At 39.5% G+C, this 12,776-nt stretch overlaps 1 protein-coding gene across 6 annotated transcripts in view; it reads left to right on the top strand.

The window, feature by feature from the left end:
- LOC127983794 (AT-rich interactive domain-containing protein 1B) overlaps nucleotides 1–12,776 on the top strand; it is an 81,334-nt gene that overhangs the window by 46,337 nt on the left and 22,221 nt on the right. For all 6 annotated transcript variants that reach the window (XM_052586128.1, XM_052586127.1, XM_052586130.1 and 3 more), the window contains exons 5-7: nucleotides 4,019–4,262; nucleotides 7,396–7,485; nucleotides 7,860–8,030. In XM_052586128.1, coding sequence (XP_052442088.1) covers nucleotides 4,019–4,262; nucleotides 7,396–7,485; nucleotides 7,860–8,030 — 505 coding nt within the window. The remainder of the gene's footprint in view (nucleotides 1–4,018; nucleotides 4,263–7,395; nucleotides 7,486–7,859; nucleotides 8,031–12,776) is intronic.

The raw sequence follows: 12,776 nt of genomic DNA, 5'->3' as shown, positions 1-12,776 counted from the left end.
TTTATTTATACTACTCATTGCAAATAGTGGCAATTATCTGCACCTCAGTATTGTAGTAACGTATTGAGTGTAAATTATAATTTTAATTCATATTATTAAATGGATGATACCTTATTGGACAATAAGCTCTGCCAACAAGGGTAAATACACACTTCGATAATATAATATTAAACATTTTTAATTATTACAATTTATTTATTTTTGGCCTCCACTTCAACAAAGCCCTTAAATCCAGGTTTTGATTTCTGAGCGGTTTTAAAGAGACCAGGCTTCAAATGGCCATGCCTGGCTCCCCAATTATCTTCTCATAACTCCTTCATGTTTTAATTGGCTTGTACGGAGGCTGTCATGTGAAATGATGAAGGATGAGCGTTGGGTGGGCTGCATTACTCAATCTCACCAATCAGAAGAGAGGGATGCTGCATTCTTTTCTTTTTTTTTGTTCTCCGTCTTCTCTCCACTGCTGAGATTTGGAGGGTGAGAGATGGGAAGCGAGGAGCTTTAAATGGCCAATGAGCCTGAATAATTGCGTTCATCAATTAAAGAAGTCAGAGACTTAACGAATATAACTAATTATGGACATAAATCAAGCAAGCTCCAGCCTCGACTAATTTGTACAAGGTTGAAGTGGTTTGACTTCCACCACTAGGAGTTTTGCAAGAAAAGCTTGCAGAGATGAATACAACATGTCACCAAAATGAAAACAACAGAAGTCATTTATCCTCCAGTTTGAGATCACCCCAAAAATTCTGTCATCGTTTACTTGCCTTTCCAAACCCAAATGACTTTCTTCTGTGGAAACGTTTTTAAAAAATGTTCTCGTAGCTCTTTTCCACAAAGCTCCAAAAATAGCAAAGTGTCATAAAATAAAAGACTTCTGAAGCCATCCGATAGATTTTTTTGTGAAGGAAATGTAGAAGTTCAAGATTTTATTCACAAAAATGCCACATTTTTCAAATCTCATTGACGTCTATTTATAATCATGTGAATGTATTCAACAGTGGTTTATAACCAATCATGTTGTGTCATATTTAAATATGAACATATTTACAGTACTCCTTTTGAGAGTGGTGAAAAAGAAAACTCCATATTGCTTGAGATTAGAAATTTTTCATGACTAATTAAAAAAAAATCAGCAAATTGGCAATTGATTGATTTGTTATTTTTTAATTTTTTGATCAAAATTATTTGTTGTACATTGGCCTTATAGCCTTAAAATATCTGTAGTTGAAATTAGAAGCAACCACCGCATTTAAATCACAATCCAGAAAAAGGCTACAGACATATAGCATAAGCAGTATGTGTTTAGATTTTTATTTGTTTTTTGATTTGAATTAGATTTGTATAATTTCGATATTTAAAGCCAAAACACAATGGTCTGACTTTAGCTTTGTTAAATTATACTACATAAGACACCCTGCACGAAACAGAAACAGCAGACGGACTGAATGAGAACACAAATTCTCTCTCTGACAATAAAGCAGCGCTGCGCTAATAAACACTACTTTAATTCGTTTTACATGGAGATAAGAGGAAAAGAAGATTTCTTTTTGGCCTTTTTTTATTTTGATAGAACAGTAAGTTGACAGAAATCAAACTGGGAGAGCGAGAGGGGGATGAAATTGGGAAAGGTCCATAAGCTGGCACACAAACTCGGGATCCCCGAAGCACAGCGGCGCTATATGCCAGCGTGCTGCCCAAAAGACTATTATTACAGACAGATAAGAGGAACAGAAAATGCCATTGAAACTTTTCTGAATTCGCTTCAGCGATAAATCCATATAACCATAAAATATTTTATATCAAATATTTCGAGCAACAGTGATCTGCTCTGTTGGCTACAGTATTTTCTCCTCTTTGTGTCCGTCTTCAGCATTTTTGGCTTCTGTTAATGTCCTGTTAACAGACTATGGCTACTTTCACACTGAAGGCTGAAATGACCCAATTCCGATTTTTTTGCCCCTATGCGACCTGTATCTGATCTTTTCATGACCGTCTGAACGACACAGATCCGATCTTTTCAAATGTGACCCAGGCCACTTGGGTATGTGGTCCTGAATCCGATACGTATCCGATCTTTTGAAATGCGACCTCCGTCTGAACGGCCAGGCCACATGTATCTGACCCGCACGTCATTGATACGATACAAACGTCATAATTCTGCGTTGAAGTAGGCGGGAACGAGAAGATAAACAGCAACCATGGCAGACGATGCTGCTGAGGCCAGTCAATAGAAGGGAAGCGAGGTCACAGATTTAATTAATATTTGGGGTTACCGCTCTATTCAGTCCAAACTCGAGGGCTCTTATCGGAACCGGGCGGTTTACAAAAACATTTCCAGCGAAATGGCCGAGCGTGGTTACAGACGATCCTGGCTCCAATGCCAGCGAAAAATAAAAAGCCTCCAAGCCAAATACAAACATCCATGTTTAACGTTAGCTACTTCCGCAAACAACGAGTGACGTAGTTCACCGTTGAGTACTCTTCTGCGCATGCGGGTCACTTCTGGGTCATTTCACGTTAACACAGGAGATCACAAAAGGTCACATTTAATTGGAAATGTGAACGGCCTTGCAAAAAAAAAAAAAAAAAAAACGGAATTGAGCATTAAGCCCTGCTGTGTGAACGTAGCCTTTGTAATATTTACACACAAGTCATTCTGGGCGGATGACATAGGACATATGCGTGAGTAAAACATGGGCTACTTTTCATTTTTGGGTGAACTTACCCTTTGAGATGACTTGGAATACAGTTCATTAGTCATTCTGACTAGTGATGATCTGTTGTTGGAGCCCCTGGTCACGGTGAAATAGAGCAGTTTAAACATCTCCTTTTTGACGGTCATGACTGAATAATGACTCATCATTCACTCGTGACCATCAAGAAAGAGAAGTCGTCATTAATGGTGACATTTGATCATTTTAAAAGTACTGAAATTCATTGAGACTGAAGATGTCAGCGCTCTCTGTCCCCCATACAGTGAACTTCTTCTGAAATGTAAATAGTGACTATCCTCTTTTTTTGAGTCATTGGAAAAACAATCCACGATAACATTAACAAGCTGTCTAGCGTAACTGGAAAAGCAGAGACTTTCCAGCGGAGGAAGTTACCGCTGGATGTTGTTGACCCACAGTCTTCACGACTCTCTCATCGAGGCCGATATGTGGGATTGCACAAAGCTGAGCATATGTTCCTCTTCATCCTCAACTAGGTCATCACCATTAAGCCTGCAACGTGAAGTTAGTCTCTTCTGAAGACCGCCTGAGTTTCCATCACAATCATTCACTGCGCTCCGTGCTGGAATCACTGGCTCATGTGTCCTGGAATTTAAGGCCTCATTGGAAAGTTTTGTTTCATAGTCTTCCAGCAGAATTGGCCTGATGTAATACACGCCAAAGGAAATCGGTTTTATTTTTCCCTTATTATTAGTTACAAAAAACTGGTAGTACTTCTGATGGCCTGTCTTCCAGTATCATCTTTTGAGCCTATGGGGAATAACAATGAGCGATCATTGAGATTCGACAACGGGCAGGAGCTCACAAAAAAAAAAAACAACTAAAAGATCATTTGCTGCAGTTCAGGCCAGGAGTTGTTATCACCTCAGCAATTGCAAACTAATTTCGGTCGCAAGGTTGATTATGACTATTTGCAGACATGAATTCAGAGACTGTTGGCTGCATGCAGGATCACTTGTGGAGTAAAAAGGCCCCGGGCCCCCTAAGTGGTTTATTTATAGGGTTTAGATTGGCACTGGTTGTAATTTTGGCAGCATACACTTGGAATGAATGCACTATGTTCAGACTGACCTACAGTCTTTCCAGGTTTGCTGCTTCAGAACTGCTTTTGTCCGTTGATTTGCTTTCTTCCAGAGTGACATAAAGTCCATTATCAAAATATACTTTATATTATCTACTTCCAAAATATATTCTTATGTATAGCCTGCTGTGCTGCTTGGCTCTTTTGAAGTTGGATAATGGCTCAATCTTCAACTCAAGTTTCTTGTGCTTGTGTACTTCAGGATCTATCTGGCTCAATAGACGACCTCCCCACCGGAACAGAGGCGGGTCTCAGTTCGGCCGTCAGCGCTTCGGGTTCCACCAGTAGCCAGGGAGAACAGAGTAACCCCGCCCAGTCGCCCTTCTCACCCCACGCCTCGCCCCGGGTCCCCAGCATGAGAAGCGGGCCCTCGCCCTCGCCGGTTGGGTCACCTGTGGGCTCCAGCCAATCACGATCTGGGCCCATATCACCTGCCAGTGGGCCAGGTAAAAGATTCTGTGTGAGATATAACTTTTTGATTTATTTTTTAATGAGAAATTGAATATGTATGTGCTGTTTCAAGTTTTGCTTTGAATTTATTTTAAAAATGTGAAATAGTATTTATGCATTTATGTGGAACTGTATAAGAATATTATGTAATAGGGATGGGAGTTTTCAGGAATTTTTATAAGATCCATTAAAATTAGACATAGAATGTCAAATTGATTTATCTTCAATCAATAATTTAATCAATTGATTTATTAATGCCAAATAAATGAACTAATAAATTAATAAATAAAACTCATTATCTTTTATATATATATATATATATATATCGTTGGCACTGTATATCTGCTATTTACAGTGCCATCCAGAAGTATTGTAACAGTAAAGACAAAATTGTTCTGTTTGCTGTGGAGTCAAGAAATATGTAAATATGATTAAAAGATGAATATAAGACATTTTATTATTGGGTGATTCAACACACAGATGTTTTACCAGCTAAGAAGATCAGCACTTTTAGAGTTTCATCCCCTGTCTGATGTGAGCAGAAGTATTGGAACAGTTGCTCACAGGTCTTTCTACGTGTTCATCTGTGTCCTGTTGCAGTAATTCTTCAGATAATAAAAGTAGGGAATGTGTCTTATCAGTTATATCCATTGCTTCTGCATTCTAAGTCTTGCATTCGATAATGACACACACAAACCAGGAGGAAGACGAGGAAGCTGACTCTGAAAGAAATGCAAGCAATTTGGATGCTAAAGAAAAGTGGAAGTCAATCAGAACTATAGGAAAAACAAAGGGCATGGGGAAATCAAGAGTTTGGAAACTACCGGTGACATCAGCAACCAACGACCACCTGATTGGCTGAGAAAAACAACAGTAGTGGATGACAGACAAATCATAAAAGCTGTGAAAATTAACCCTAAAATACACGTCTGTAAAATCATCAACAACCTGCAGAAAGTTGAGGTCATGCTCTGTCAATCTACAGTCCACAGGAGAATTTGACACAGAATTACAGAAGCTACACCTCAAGATGCAAACCTCTGATCAGCAGCAAAACTATAGAAAGGCAAGATTCTTCACAAATGTGAACCAGTAGAGTTTTGGAACTGAATTGATGGACCGATGAGACAAAGATTAACCTTTCTCTTAAGTGATTGGAAAGCAAATGTCATGTCATGGGCATGCATGGTCTCTAGAACAGCACCTCTTCATTTTAATTATAAAAAAAAAAAAAAAAAAGATGATGACTTAATGTATGATGGCAGTAGCAGAATGAATTTGGAAGGGTACAGATTCTTCTTGGCTACCGATATTCAAGAGACTGCCACCAAACTCATTAGAAAGCACTTCATATTATATCAAGACAATGACCCAAAACACCCTGCCAGTTCAGTCAAGGACTTTATCACGGCAGAGAAATGTAAAGTCTTAGATTGCCAAAATCAATCTCCAGATTTAAATCTGATTGAACATTAATTTCACCATCTGAAGGAGAGACTAAAGACAGAAACTCCCCAAAACAGTTGGAATTGGCTGCATTAAAGGCTGGAGAAAAGCATTTCAAAGCGTAAGACCAATAGTCTGGTGATGTCTAAGGGTTGCGGACTCACTTATCTGATTACACGCAAGGGATCTGTAACTAAATATGAGCTTTTAATCTTTTACATCTGCCTTAAATCCAACTGTTCCAATATTTATGCTCACATCAAATAGTGGCATGAACTCTAAAGGTGTTGTCCTTTTTATTTGGTAAAACATGTATGAGTCGAAAGACCTAATTTTTGTCACATATTCTTCTTTTAATCATATTTGCAAATATCTTGACTCCACAACAGAGAAAGCAATTTTTTCTTTATTGCTCCAATACTTATGGAGGGCACTATATATATATATATATCTGTAAGACCAAATCGTTTTGCATTACATACATTAATCACAATAAAATTATTATTTTCATCATTATTTTCGCCCTATCAGTCATTGTACATGTTGGTTTGCCAACATTTACTCGGTTAAGTCTGCTGAAATTCTCTAACTAGGCAAATATTCTTGATATTCTGTTGTGAATATTTTGAGAGAAAAAAAAAAACGATTATTATTCTTATGCTAACTTTGACATAGCCATTAGCCGCAGCCGTCACATGTGTGTCATTTAATCGTGCCACCGTGGAGCAGTCGGAGGCTAAGGTGTTTGAGCTTCAGACAGCAGTGGGTCAGCGGCAGCATTCAAGCCGACTTTAAAACAAGTCACTCCGTCATTAAAATAGTTTTGAAAGTCTGTTAGCAGTTTGGAGTCACTTTGACACAATTACTGTCCTGCTGTGTGCTGCATTGTTAGCCGGGCAGCAGAGGGCTTTGTGGAGCCGAAACTGCTGTTTTTCCTTTCCGTCCGGAATGGCACTAACAAGGTCCACAGGAGAGCGTTTACCCTGCTGCACACAAAACTGCCTCATCCCTACTGGGAGCACCATTAGCTGCATACAGTGACATGTGATCTGTGTGCCATTACTGGAGAATGAATATCGCCGCTTTTACAAATATACACGTTCTGTACATACAAGCACACAAAGTCGCCCCTGGGAGAGAAACAATGAGCCTTAAACACCTCCCATGGGACGTGTGGTTAGATATTCTGCCCTCTAGGCTAATTTGTCAGATATTTATCGTGAAATGTAGCTCTTGTATGAGACCATTAACTGCGTTTGTGGTTTTGTGCTTGTGCACTGCAAAAATATCTTTTTTATAATCATTATTGCTTTCTTGCTTTCCAGTAAAATATCTAAATGTCCTTAAATATCTAAATGTCCCAATGAAGATGATGAAATTATTTTTCACAGAATATAAGTTGCATTTTTAATTTTTTTAGACATGCAGTAAATGTAACAGTATTAAAATATAATTTTAATTCATATAATTAAATAATAAATAAAAATGAATCATCCATTAATAGATACAAATAATATATTAAACAATATTGAATTTACATTAATTAAATATTTAATTTAAAAAACGAATTGGAATCTGAAAACAACTCCATATTTGGACGTTTTACTGGTAAACAAAAAACTGATGTTTGTACAGTGAAAGACTGGGTTTGTGCACACATGTACATGTTTTTCCCACACACAGGTGCACAGATGGCCCCTCAGACCCCAGGGAACGTTCCGGACACGGGCTCCCATTCCACTCACAGTCAGTCGCCCATGTCTCAGGAGAGAGGTGAGCTGATTTCCCGCAGTAACTTTGGGACTCACACTGCCTCTATTTACAGCTATCAGGAAAAGGAAATCATCTGTCCCATGCAATGTATGAGCTCTTGGTAACCCCTTGGACATTAATTATTAATATATGTTTATATATTAATTGGGACTGCCTCATATATTGTATGAAAGCAAACTTTGTATGGGTAATCAATTCACTCTGAAAAAACTTATATACGGAAATACACAGAATAGTACTGAAGAATACTCTATAATTCACACAATAGACAATACACACAAATGTTTCAGCACTTAACCTTACATCACCCTTTAACCAATTACATCCTAACCATTACCTGGTTGTTATGGGTAATATCTTTTTTTACTTTGTAGGATTTGCACCTAACATGCAACGCAATGCACCTGGTCCCCAGTTTGGAGGCCAGCAGCCTGGACCTTCTATGTCTCCACACTCCTGTCCCACTGGCCCTATGCACCATAGTGTGAGCTCCTATCAGCTGGGCACCTCTTACGGGCCCCAGAGTGCCCAGTATGGGCCTTCAGGTAACACGCACATCCCAAGCTCTTCTGCATGAAAACATTTGACTTCTATTTGAATCTTTTATGCTCCAAATTGTTATAACACTAGACCCCTCACTCGTTCTTGAGTTGTTCCAAACCATTTTGCCTGAATGAACTGAAAACACATGCATCTCCTTTAGTGTTCTCAGAAGTAAGAACGTAATCTGGGTTTGGAAGTGTGAGTAAATGAGAGTTGATGTTTTTTGGTGAATTAATACTTAAAGTGTCCGTTGTTGTTTCAGCTGTGTGCATCTGTGATAGAGACCCCATTAACAGGTCTCAGCAGCAATTCATCATGAATGTTATGGCGTGCTGGTGTAATAAATGAATAGCTTGCCATTATAATGTCATGGCCTCCACTCTGCCTGATTGATAGTCCCTGTTGTCCTGTACTCTCATTCAAATGACTGACAGCCGGCTCAAGACAACAGGGGAGCAGCCTCCGTTGAGATACAGCGCCAGTCAACCACAGAATTGTGTACACAGATTGATTGGATCCATGAATAGATACCTCAGTCAATTCATAGTTTGGAACAGCATAAAATGCAGCATTTTATTGTTTCCTGAAGTCTACCTACAATACAGACATTCATAATTCAGTTTTTTGGACAATTTTCCACGCTCTCTCTGACTCTACACTTGTCTTGTTTTACATTGATTCATTTAAATGCCCATATTAACAGGTAACATGGGTCGCACGATTAGTTGAGTGACAAGAGTTTCAATTCTGAGACTAGTTTTGCTGCACATTAAGCCCAAAGTATACTTGGGCTAACCGTGTTAAACAATGGTACCTTTAAGTACCTTTTTTGATTGGCTATCCTGTTTGCATATGAATCTGACCATTGTACGTGACACTGCCATTCATCAGGGCCACCAGTTTTGGTAGGGGTTCCCAATTTTAATAGGGGTTTTAGTGGGGGGTGATATGTAAAAATGTCTCACTAGTTGACCCAAAACAATTATTTGGATCATTATTGTCTCTCCCGCCATCTGTTTTTGATGAAAAAGAGATGAAAGTCTTTGAGTTTCAAGCAGGACAATGGCTTGTTGCTTCTTCAGGAGCTCATTGATCAGTGGTCACAGCCACAGCCAAATGATCATCCCACCAAATGAACGTTAATTTTGAACTAGACAGAAGTTGATTTCTAGTCAGTAAGGCTATTAACTCAGCAGGGAGTAGAGTCATTGTGGCTGTTAAGGCTTCCCTGCTGAGATCTGATTCTCCATCCACTATGGAAATGAGGATTATGATTGAAAATCTGTAGAAAAATCATGCAGTGCTTTCCGATTTCTTATTTTATTTTTTTCATTTTACACTCCAGGCTCCAAATCCTGACAACGAAAAGCATTTTTGTGATAATTATTACGAAGGAAAAAAAAATGAGAATATCACATTGCATATGTACTCAGTACTTCGTTCAAGCACCTTTTGTAGCAATTATATCCTCGAGTCTTTTTGGTTATGAGGCAACAAGATTTTCACATCTGGATTTGGGGGATTTCTGCCATTCTTCACTGAAGATCCTCTCAAGCTCTCTCAGGTTGGACGGATACTGTCAATGAACAGCCAATTTCTGGTTTCTTGAGAGAACCTCTATCTGGTTCAAGTTCGGCTCTTGCTGGATGACTCGAGGGAATTCACAGTCGTCCCTTCTCCCCTGATTTGTTTTGGCTGGATAGCCAGCTCTAGGAAGACTTCCAAACTACTTCAATTGACGAATTATGGAGACTACTGTGCATTTGGGAACCCTTCAGTTCAGATGAATGTTTTTGTAACATTCCCCAGATCGTTGAGCTCTGCAGGCTGTTCCTTGGATCTCGTGGCTTGGTTTTTTGTTCTAATATGCCTATGTATTTTTTTTAGCTGTTAGACTAATTCATACAGATATATGTAGGTGGAATCTAAAAGTGCAGGAACGTCTCAATTATGTTATTTCAGTTTTATTTCAATTTTATCTTTTTTTAGAAGATCTGCAAAGTTAGCAAAAATATATTAAAGGGGGGGGTGAAATGCTATTTCATGAATACTGAGTTTTTTACACTGTTAAAGAGTTGGATTCCCATGCTAAACATGGACAAAGTCTGCCGGAAGAGCACGCTCCCGTATAGCAGAGCACTGAGAGCACAACAGACTTCACTGATCGGAGCGAGAGCGTCGCGAAAAGTCACAAAAGGAGTGTGTTTTTGGTTGCCAGGGCAAGATAACCCTGCACACGATCGTGTGTTGGAACCGCAAGCTGTGAGTAAAACTGCTTAAAATATCTCTGCCTCCTTGTTAGTGCGTCCGCCTCCCATCCCGAGACCCGGGTTCGAGCCCCGCTCGGAGCGAGTCGTTGCTGCTGCTGCTTTCGTTCAGTTTCAGCCTCGGGATCTGATTCTGGATCATAAATAAACGGCTGAATCTGACTGTTAGCCATGGTTTGTTTTGGATGTTTTTTTCCTCACGGTGTCACAGCTTCCAAACGCTCTCAACGCAAAAGCCTACTCGCGCTCGTGATTCTTTAGCTCCGCCCACACGTCACGCCTCCAGCCGGTCGTGTTTTTCCGGGAAAAATCGGCACAGACTATCTTTCTCTTATAAATATAATAAAACTAAATACTTTTTGGAGTTATGAAGGATGCAGTACTACTCTATAGGTACTCAAGATTAACATGATATTGAGTGAAAACGAGCATTTCAAATTTGTGGATAAAATACAAGCATTTTTTGATTAATATAAAGTGTATGAGTTTCAAACGAGCAAGAAAAATCCCATTTTCTGTGATATATGTTCCCTTTAAACAGAGAATTGTCTTGGACTCCAAGCTTAGTTGTTGATGTGAATCGAGTGGGAAGCCTTTGAGTCCTGTTATGTCAGAACAAGCTTTGGCATTTCGTGTAGCTGAATTACAGAAACATGGGGGTCACTGAAACACATCTTTCTAGCTCACAGTAGGCATCAAATTGTGTTCCCGTGTCCCAAACCCTCTGTCATCTATGCATCGCTCACAGCACTGTCAGAAGGGCAGCCGGCTGCATCCTTCACATTCATGGCACCTTTCCCTCTTTTTCACATGAGGGAATGTTGGGATTAACAGGGCTGGAGGAAAGTCACCGCAGAGTGTGGAATTGGCATTGCTCCAGGTCCACGTCTACATCCGTGCAGGCTGGAGTGCCCATCCTCTCCACCGTGAAGGAGCTTGTTAAGGGTCCCGATTCAGTGTAACTACAGAACGGGGGCAAAAAGCCAGCATCCAGCCAACCTGCTTCATGTGATTTTGGAATACATTTTTACACTGGGAAAGCGGAAAACATGCCAAGACTCTCTGATTTCCACAGGGATCTCTTGAAACCTGAATGAGCCAGAGATCTCAACGTTTCGACAGCTTGAGGAGTGGAAATCCCAGTTCTAATTGTGACTGAAATGCTGCTTGGCAAACTTCCTGCCAAGCAGCGATCTGGGCACGATTAAATTTATGCCCATTATGCACATCAGCACGTTAGACGAAACTCGTGGCGTAGTGAACATGATGTCTCGTCCCCTGAGAAACTTGTCGTCCAGTGGTTGTCAGGCTGAATGTCCTCAGATGGTTGCCCTTGAAACATGTCATGAGGAGACATACTTGCTTGGGCTGTGGTAGAACACTAGTTTTGAAAAAAATTGGCTGAAATGTGTCCAGACTTCACTGCCTTCCAACGCTCTCCCACAAAGATCTGATCATTTGACTGCCTGAGAAGAAACCGATAAAGAAAAGAATGATGTATGACTTGCTTTTAGATCAAAATGGACCCTTATTTTTTTTTTCCAGAAAATGTACGTTGTTTCAGGCATGTTTAACATCCTTCTGGTCATTTTATGAATATCCATTACATTGGCTACGTTTACATGCAACCAAATAATCCATTTGTAATCGGATTGATGGCTCGATCCGAATGAAATTTCGATCGGATTAAAGGGGGTGGTTTATTCCTCTTTAAATACGATTGAGAGTGCATGTAAACACTCGATCTGATTGAACCACGAAACTGAAAGGACTGCGCATGTGCAATGATGCAGAAATAACGTAATGACGTATGACGCGCCGAACGAGCAGCTCTTCCTCTTGAATAAAGTGTTGTAAAAATGCTGTTCTGTCATTATAAAACTCTCCTTTCACTCTGCAACAGAAGTGGAGCAGAACAGTCAAGATACTCATCCACAGGCAACCTGGTTTGGGCGCGGGGAGGGCTTTATTTTTTTTTATTTTTTTTTTTATTTTTTTTTTTTTTTGCATGATAAATATGAGCAGCACGGCAAAGTGTGTTATATGTATATTTATCCATTAATGTATAAATATCTTCTCTGCTGTTAAAAACATATAAAAAAGCATGTAGGAAAGTTGTTATTATGTGCAAACAGTGAGAAACTCAGTTTGTGCAGTGTGTGCATGTAAAAAAAAAATCAATTCTGATTTGAAGCTTGTGATATATAAATACACACAAAACCCGATGACTTTATTTGGCGTTCATGTAAACACTACAATCAGATTCATCAATCAGAAAGAATTCAGTCCGATTGAACCAAAAATCGTGCATGTAAACGTAGACGCTCCCAGGAGTGTCAGCATAAAACTACTTATGTCCCACTGATCATTTCACAAAGTATTTGTTTTCAGATATTTAAGCAGTTTTGACTAAAATTGTGACTGCTTTTGAGTGTTCTCCTTTTGCACCATCCTGTGCATCACTCAAATAAAAAATAAAAT

Source organism: Carassius gibelio, chromosome B20 (genome assembly GCF_023724105.1).
Source record: "Carassius gibelio isolate Cgi1373 ecotype wild population from Czech Republic chromosome B20, carGib1.2-hapl.c, whole genome shotgun sequence".
Classification (NCBI taxonomy): domain Eukaryota; kingdom Metazoa; phylum Chordata; class Actinopteri; order Cypriniformes; family Cyprinidae; genus Carassius; species Carassius gibelio.
The sequence above is the reverse complement of the archived record's forward strand: the minus strand, read 5'-3'. Positions and strand labels throughout refer to the sequence as shown.